This window comes from Daphnia carinata, chromosome 4, assembly GCF_022539665.2.
Source record: "Daphnia carinata strain CSIRO-1 chromosome 4, CSIRO_AGI_Dcar_HiC_V3, whole genome shotgun sequence".
NCBI lineage: Eukaryota > Metazoa > Arthropoda > Branchiopoda > Diplostraca > Daphniidae > Daphnia > Daphnia carinata.
This window is the reverse complement of record NC_081334.1, coordinates 3,348,762-3,357,513: the sequence shown is the minus strand read 5'-3', so window position 1 is coordinate 3,357,513 and position 8,752 is coordinate 3,348,762. Positions and strand designations below refer to the sequence as shown.

Here is an 8,752-nt window from a genome sequence, read left to right as displayed (position 1 = left end):
CTTGGCGTTTGCGATTGGCCAATGCTGACGTCATGCGCAAACGGATGCCAAAGGGAATGAAAAGAAGGCGAGGACATTGCAGCACAAGCTCCTCCTCTTCTCCTACATTCGGGGGAAGGGACACAGGTAAAAAAAAAAAAAAAATTAAACCCACAAAAATATAATGAAAAAAAAAAATAGAAATAGACAACCGATAGAAAAAAAAAAAAACATAAGCCCGGGAGTAGACTGAGAGAGAGAGAGAGAGAGAGGAATAACAACGTCACACAGTTCCACGCAACATCTCTCCCTCTATCGAGAGAAAAAAAAAAGGGGGGGAGCTGCCGATGTAACATTTTTTTTTATTTTTTATATATTTTTTTTTTTTTTTTCCTCGAGCCAACAATAGAGCAAGAGCCTGCGCCAGAGCTGAAAGCATTTCCACCTGGACAGGTGCTCCGTCGCGATCAACCGGCAGAACACCCGACTCACAAACAAAAAAAAAAAAATAGTTCTTCTATTTTTTTTTTTCTCTCTCTCTTTCTTGCGTTCGCTCTCTCGCTCTCTGGCTGATTTTTTTCGAGCTGGAAAGGAATTTTTCTATTTCTTAAAGAATCGCGATCGTTCGGCTCTATTTGCTCTTATAGTCGAAACAGCAAATAAAACACAAGAGCCAAGAGAGACGACGAGAGCAAAAGGTTTTTTTTGTTTTTTTTTTTATTAGTGTGTCGTGTGTCGTGTGCTGTGTTGTCATTTCGGAGTAAAGAAAGGAAAAAGGTTTTTATTTATTTACTTTTTTAAGAAACCGAAATTGAATTTCGCCGCCAACGCGCGTCCTCTTGTCGGCATCTTTTCTTTCGTGTCTTTTTATTCGGTTTTAAGTGTCGATAGTTAAACTCTTTGATTGCCCTTCATATCGTGAAAAACCGTTGCGCCGTGTGTGTGTGTGTGTGTGTCTGTGTGTGTGTTTGACGGAAAGAGTTCAATAGTGGCACGAAGGTACCAACAACAAACGAAAAGAAGGACAAAAAACAAAAAAAAAGAGACGAAAATTGTCGTTCACTTTGCGATATGGCAGCCGTCGTGCCGCCGCCGCCAGCCCACGGCCAGCCGCAACAACATCATCAACGACTCAACAAGATGACCGATCTCACCGACGTAAGTGCAATCTCATGTGACCAAAAATATTGTTATTGCTCATCGCGGTACCTCCTTTTTTTTTTCTCCCTTTATCGAAATCTTCGTAGTTTTATCTTTGGCGTGTGTGCATGTTCTTCGTATTTATTTTTATTATGCGGCTGTAAGTGAATGTCCGATATATTGGACTGATGTTTTTAAACCCAACATCCCCCTCCAGAAAAAAAATGTGCGTTTCAGCTTTGGGGGGGGGGGGGGGGGGGGTGTTTCTTATAGGCCTAGATGCATTTCGTGCGTTTTGCTATTCAAAATGAATTCAAATCTTTGAACAGGTTTTGTTAAAAATCATCCGATGTGTTAATTCGCGTGTAAATGCGCTGTCAATGTTTGCTGGTTTTTTTTTTTGTTGTTGTTTTTCTAAGGACAAAGACGTTCCCATTTTAAATTTCTGTGTTGATTTCAACTAAAAAGGAGATAATATTGAACTGGTTTGCGACTAGGTGCGTATTTTTTTTTAAAGAACTGCATCAACGTAAAACGAAAACGGGAAGACCTTGTATTCGCTTAAGGCGATGTTTTGTTTCAAAGAAATTACGAATTTAAAGATCACTATTTTTCCTCCCCTTATTTAAAAAAAAAAAAAATCTTTTACCTGTTTAAATCTCAATTTTGTTTTGAAACTAAGAGTATAGAAATAGGTGTAGCTTATGTAAAATTCCTAGGTGAACACATCAGACGAAAAGCCCTGCGCGCATTGATTTCATAGTTGCCACAACAACAAGACGCGATACGTGAACGTTTTCTCGGTAATAATGATGGAGCGATCTGAAAGCAAGTACACGGCCCTCTTTTTCTTTTTTCTTTTTCTTTTTTTTTCAAATGAGAAGAAAACGTTTAGACGAACGTCGTGGCACCCCCTTTTTTTTTTTTTAAATTTTCTGTTTTGTTTATAAAAATTAGTCACGGTCCATTCACCAATAAGGCACATTTCAATACGCCTACGACGTCGTTAACGCGCTGAAATGTTTTACATTTAAAGATGAATCTCTTCGTCTTTTGTTCACGATTTCCGTCCGAATTGGTCGGGTGACGTGCAATAACGGAAATCAAATTTATTTTACGTTTTTCTAACGAAAAATGACAACTCTGGAAGGATCGATCATCATTTTGTCTGTCAAAAATGCGCACAAACCGCGACGGTCGTCAGTCAACTTGTTGTTTTGTTTTTTTCCTGGAATTTTTAATTTTTTTTTTTTTTCAAACGCGCGCTCGTTTCATTTTTAACAAAAAAAAAAAAAAAATGAGTCCAGCATATCATCCTTGTCCAGCAAGTGACGGCTCACACTCTCGGCACGTGCACCCAACACACACATATAATCTCGGTTGCGTACAAACACTGTTTTCTTTATGTATCGTTACGCTCGTTAATGCGTCCGTCTCGAGTCACAAATTATTACAACCCTTCCCTGCTTCTTTTCTTTCTTTTTTTTTTTTTAAATATAATGGTATAATAAGCCGGCCCGTCCAAACATCACACGGCAGATGTTCCCTTTATTTTGTTTTGTTTTTGAAACATTAAAGTCATCGAACTTTAGCGTCCCTTTTTTCCGGCCTCAGCCAAGCGAGTCTGTGCTGTCGCTATTGGTCCGCTAAGGGGGTTGAAGATCAAGTGTAAATCCTCGATTCATTTATTCGAGAAAATGTATCATTTATTATTTTTATTTTTTTGTTTTTTTGTTTTCGTTTATTTCAAAACACTTCAGATGTGGCAAGATATTGAGAGCGTTTTATTGGATGAAGGTCCAAACGCTTGCGTTGCTACCGCGGGACACGCTTCCGGCGGCGACCCGCTCGCTTACCATCACTACCACGCCATCCATCATCCGATTGCAGCTCATCAGATGAGTCTTGTTCATCCAGGATTCCAGCAGCACCCCATCAACCATCAAGTATATAAGCCAAAGAAAAATAATCATAACTCTTGAGAAGATGTAAAACACATAGACGCGCGTGTCTTTGGGAGAATGACCCGCGCGAAACGGATCGTTTCCCCCCCCCCCCCCTCTTCGCAATCACAACAAGAAACGAAACGTTTTTGTTTTATAATAATGATACACTGGCACCTTAACGTATCAATCACAACATGGCGTCTTTCGTGTGTGTCTGTGTGTGTGTGTGTGATTCTCTTTTCAAGTTTTTATTAGCCTATAAACCAAAAGCGCATTTCATTCAAAAGTTTTGATTCCACTTGAGGACGAAATGAAATCGAGGTCGTTGTTTTTTTGTTTTGTTTTTTTGCTTCTGAATTTTGAAATAGTAGTCCGACATAAAGCGAGGTGTCACACACACACACCAAAAAGCCGCAAGGGCTATCGTTCCAGCCGTGTTTGTTATATTCCAAAACGAAAACAAATTTGCTCTGGATTGTGAAAGCTATTTGAAATCATTCACAAAGATTATTGCTCTATTTTTGACACTCTTTTATTTTTATTTCTCAAATGAAACGCACAAAAAAAAAACAAAAAAAAAAAAAGGGCGCGACGTACAGTGATGTGACGGGCGAGCCGGTTATTAAGAACGAACCCGTCGACCTGATCAGTCACCAAACGGACGACACTAGCGGCTCTTACAGTTTCGGCAACAACGCGGCCAGCCATCACTTGACGCAGTATCACGTCCAGCAGCATCACTACTATCCGTCGAGCTCGTTCCATCATCAAGCGAATAACGCGTCGGCCGACCACGGCGGCAGCGGTTACGCCAGGTCGGCTTCGACGACGGCGAGAGATTGCCTCTATCAGCCGGCGGCGTCCAATCATCACGCCGCCGTTCACGCTAGGGCGTCGAGCAATCCGTCGATTAGCAGCCCGTCTCCGTCGCCTAACAGCAGCAATAGCAACAGCAGTTACGCTGCGTTCGGCCATCATCATCATCATCATCCGTCGGCTTACGCGTACGGACCGGTGGCCGTGCCGATGGCCCACAATGGCCTACATCATCAGCAGGGCGTGTTGGCCGCGTCGCATCATCATTTGACGGCCAGCGGCGGCAGGTTTGCGCACCACCATCCGCCGTTTGGCCGTCACCATCCGCCGGGCGCGAGGGTGGCCGTCTCGACGCCGCCCTGTTCGCCTCAGGTGACGGCCGAGACGCTCAATCCTTCGGCCGTTCATCATCACAATCAGATGCAATTACATCATCATCATCACCACCATCACTCGCATTTATTACATCCGTCCACGTCGCAACAGCAACCGCCTCCTCCGCCGACAGGGCAAACATCAGCCGGCCCATCTGGGCCGTTGATTAAATCCAAACGCGGTCAGTTTTTTTGTTTTTTTTGGATGAAACGATTTTTTTGGGTTTTATTTTTATTTTAAAAAATGTCTGGTGAAACAAAAATTCAGGACGGAAACGTTGGGGTCGCAAAAAAGTGACGACGCACATGTGCTCGTTTGCCGGATGCGCCAAGACCTACACGAAATCGTCGCATCTCAAGGCCCATCACAGGACGCACACGGGCGAGAAACCGTACCAGTGCTCGTGGAAGGGTTGCGGATGGAAATTCGCCCGCTCCGACGAATTGACCCGCCACTACCGCAAACATACGGGCGACCGGCCGTTCCAGTGCCGCTTGTGCGAGCGGGCCTTTTCGCGCTCCGACCATCTTGCCTTGCACATGAAACGGCACGTGACTGCCTAAACATTTATTTATTTATTTTTTAAGAGGAATACAATCAAATGAAAAAGATTAGGTTTTGAATTGCAAAGGGCGCGAAAAACAAAATTCATTTTTATTGATAGCACAATTATTATTTTTTGTTTTGAATGAAACTAACAAAATGGCTGACCAAAGTTTTTATTCTTCTGCTTTTTTACTGTTTTCGTTTGATTATTTTCTTGCGTTTCTTTTCGCGTTGTGTGATGAGAGTTTGTTGAGAAATTTATAGGCCCTTTTTTTTTGGTTGTTTCGAACGACGCCTTGATTCATTTGACTTTTCAGAAAGATCAAATTTCTCTACTCGTTTTTTTTTTTTTTTTTGTGTGTGTTATTTTCAAGTGCGTCTGATTTGATTTGAAAAAAAAAAGAAAAAAGAACATTATACTCGGAGAGAGAAATCGATCATATATATGTATAGCACGTAGATGTATAGGCTTAATTTGCGTCATCATCCAAATCGTGTTTGAATATTTAATCAGCAAAGAAGCTCTGCCATTTTAAAAAGAGAGGAGCCTGTCGACGAAAAGAATGCCCTGGCTCTTAATGTGAACTGTAAATAACGTCTGATGAATGCAAAAATAAATAATAATATTAATAATAATTCCTCTTGTTCAACCACTAAAAAAGAGAGACATGTATAAATCTATCCTCTAGAAGAATTTCCATCAATGGACATTCCCTCGTTGCGAAGTGGCTCATTCAATTTCCAATTCAATGCGCCTTTTTTTTTTTTTTTTTTCTAACTGATTTCCGTCCATTGAAATCTGACGCCATTTTGATATTTCATCATTTTATCTCTATCCCCCCCCCACCATAAAAGAAAAATGTTTGATTTAACATGAAACCGAATTACGTTGCCCGTTTTTATCGCAGTGCAGGTCGGACAAAGTTCAACGCTCCAAAACAAATCGAAAAAAAAAAATTATATTTCTAGATATTATTCCGTGTACAAAGTCATCCAGCCACACACACACACACACATAAAACATGGTATCCAGTATTTTACAATACAAGAGACAACAAAAGGCAACATCGACTTCCGCTCGAGTGTACTGGAAAAAAAGATTACAACGACAAGGGAAATGGAACGAAAAGAGAGGAGGGTCGTAATGGATGGAGGAAACCCCTTTTTTTTTTTTTTTTATCAGTCACTTGTTTCTCGTAACTCACACTCGGCTGCTAAAAAGGTGGTACAAACCAAAACAAAAGCTGTTGCGTGTCTTGTGAAAATTTCTTTCTTCGTGTATGCAAAAAAAAAAAAAGAAAAACAGGTTCATTTCGTGTAGACGCACTTGTCTACATTTCCAATGTAAATCACGCTTGGAACGTTAGCAAAGATTGTCGTTTTACTACCGAATATCCATTGACGACATTGTTCCATTCATCCAAATCTTAACGTTTCCATCACGTCCTTAAAGGCATCCTTTTAAATCCTAAACGTAAAAATAAGGCGCAAGATGAATGCATTTCAAAATGTGTTTGTGTTTGTTTTTGTTTTCTTCGAGTGCGCTGGAGTGGTTTATTTTGGTCCCGATTTCTCTTCCGTCCGTAAACATTCAAGTGACAAAACATTTGGAAAAAGAAAGAAAAAGGGGGGGGGAGAAATCGTATATGGGTATGTTACTCGTTTGCCCCCATCAGAGACCTCCACCTGTCAGCACGAACCGTCTGCGTCTTTTATTTTTCACGAAAAACACCTACACACACATAGCCGAAGAAAAAGCCAACAACAACAACGATTTATCTCGTGTACATACAAAAAAAAAAGAAATCTTAAAAAAGAACTGAGGTGTACACGCCCATTTTGAATTCTCGCCCCCCCCCCCCCCCCGCTCGAAATTTCGGTTCTTGTTTCTATTTTTCAATGAAGTTTTGATGTGATACCAAGTGTCATTTCACGAAAACAATAGGGCGTGTAATCAGTACGTATTTTTTGTTTTTTCTTGGATGTGTAATCAACTTCAGCTTCTTATAATTAACGAGAGCGTAGAACGCCGTATATCAGCGTATTGCGCAAGAGAGGTGCGAATGAATGTCGATGAGAAGTGAGTGCGGGAAATGCGAGATTTTTGTTTTGTTTTGTTTTTTTTTTCGTCTTATTTCCGTGCATAGTAAATACGTAATTTATGAACGCGCACAATGTTGCCTATGCGTTTGAAATCGTAGCCGACAGGAAGACAAATATGCAAGATGTTCTGCCGTGATGGCGGACTCTCTCTATTCGCTTTGCGTTTTTGATCATACAAAAGTAATGGACGCGATGATTGGCCAGACGAATCCATCGAACCGATAGGACCACGCCCGTTTTCTCCATCTCTATCGGCTTTTTTTTATTTTATATATATATATATACATGTATATAAAGTTCGGTGAGTCCGGCAAACCCGCACAAATTTTCATTATTCATTCATGAGCTTCAGTGTGTACGTGTGTGTGTGTGTGTGTGTGTATCTTGTATATTTATACTTCCCATCATAACACATACATAACACATTTCCAATCCTATATCTAATATGCTCCCTTCTCTTTCTCTCTCTCTCCAGACTCTCAATTGTAAAATATAAATTTCTTTTTTTTTTCTTTTTCGATTTGAAAAATTCAAGTTGGGCGCAAAAAATTCCCAAAGAAATTATTATTTCCAGTTATTGGCGTCTACAGCGAAAAATATAAAATGGTGGGACGAAAAGAAACATGATGGGAACGATAGAGCGCCCACACAGTCTCCTCGTCAACAACTCGTTCGTTGTTTACACGCAGATCTATTCCAAAGGAATTGACGTCATCTCTGATGCAAATTTTTATTTTCCAGTCGAATGTACGCAATACAAACAAAACAAAACAAAAAAGAGACAATGCCAGCAGCGTGTTTGTTTTTTTTTTAAGTCAGCCATCGGTAACACCATCGCCCCCATTTTTTTTTTTTTTTTTTTTTTTTTTTAAACACAATAATCTATTTCGAGTTTTTCTTGGGCTCTTTTGATTGGTTGGCAAAGAATGATGTCAGCTGCCGGGATCGGAACAACAACAACAAAAAAAAAAAAATTCTGAAGATAAAAAAAAAAAAAAAAGAAATTTAAAAAAAAAAAGGCAAAATGTTTATTTCAGTTGAGAAGAAGAAGAAGAAAGAAAAAAAAATCTTTTGGAGAGAAATTATTCATCACTCTTGTTGTATAAAGCGCGAGCGCACAGTTTGTTCTCCATGTATGGACGAGGCGGGGTTTCAACTTCTCCGAATAAAGCTCCGTCGAGTTTCTGACTCGATTTTTATATACATACACACACACACACACACACATTCATTTTTTCTTATATTTTTCTTCTTTTCTATATCCATTTTTATTTTTGTATTTATTTAATGCGTAGAATCAAAGCGCTCCCACACATCAAAAATGGGATTACAACAAAAAGAGCTACTATTTTCATATCGTCAATTTGAATCAAACCACACACACACACACACACACACACAAAAAAAGAAATTACAATTAGTCAATTTTCTAAAATCTGATAAAAATGTCCTATTTGTTTGTTAAGGATAAAGAGACAAGTGACGAAAGGAAGAAAAAGAGAAAAGACACTTCGTATTATCCGATTCCGGTTATAACATTCGACGTGTCATATCCGGCCGGTAATGTTTTTTTGTATTTTTTGTATTTTTTTTTTTTTCCCCGGCTTGCCTTCTCGGCTACACGCACATACTGGAATCCTTTAACTGTGGGGTTTGCATACATGGAGAGAAGAGGGGGGGGGGGATGTTGATATACACGCACGCTCTCTCTTTTTTCTACTTCCTTTTATCCGTGACCTTTTTTTTTTATTGTTTTCATCAACTTTTGACTGTGTCCTCTGCCGACCAATTCAATTTTGAAAAGTTGCAAGACGCGAAATCCCTTTATGTAAGAAAAAACAAAAAGC

General features: G+C 39.9%; 1 protein-coding gene across 1 annotated transcript; it reads left to right on the top strand.

The window, feature by feature from the left end:
• The first annotated feature begins 757 nt into the window (after nucleotides 1-757).
• On the top strand, nucleotides 758-5,404 carry LOC130694916 (Kruppel-like factor 2). Its single transcript, XM_057518041.2, has 4 exons — nucleotides 758-1,137; nucleotides 2,880-3,065; nucleotides 3,651-4,437; nucleotides 4,524-5,404. The coding sequence occupies exons 1-4, from the start codon at nucleotides 1,051-1,053 to the stop codon at nucleotides 4,817-4,819; spliced, it is 1,356 nt and encodes a 451-aa protein (XP_057374024.1). The 5' UTR covers nucleotides 758-1,050; the 3' UTR covers nucleotides 4,820-5,404.
• Nucleotides 5,405-8,752: the final 3,348 nt, after the last annotated feature.

Excerpts from the sequence above, each read along its gene's own strand:
- LOC130694916 (XM_057518041.2), top strand. The coding sequence starts at position 1,051 with ATGGCAGCCGTCGTGCCGCCGCCGCCAGCCCACGGCCAGCCGCAACAA. Across the intron at positions 3,066-3,650 it reads AGCACCCCATCAACCATCAA|GGCGCGACGTACAGTGATGT; the intron begins GTATATAAGCCA and ends AAAAAAAAAAAG. Across the intron at positions 4,438-4,523 it reads GTTGATTAAATCCAAACGCG|GACGGAAACGTTGGGGTCGC; the intron begins GTCAGTTTTTTT and ends ACAAAAATTCAG.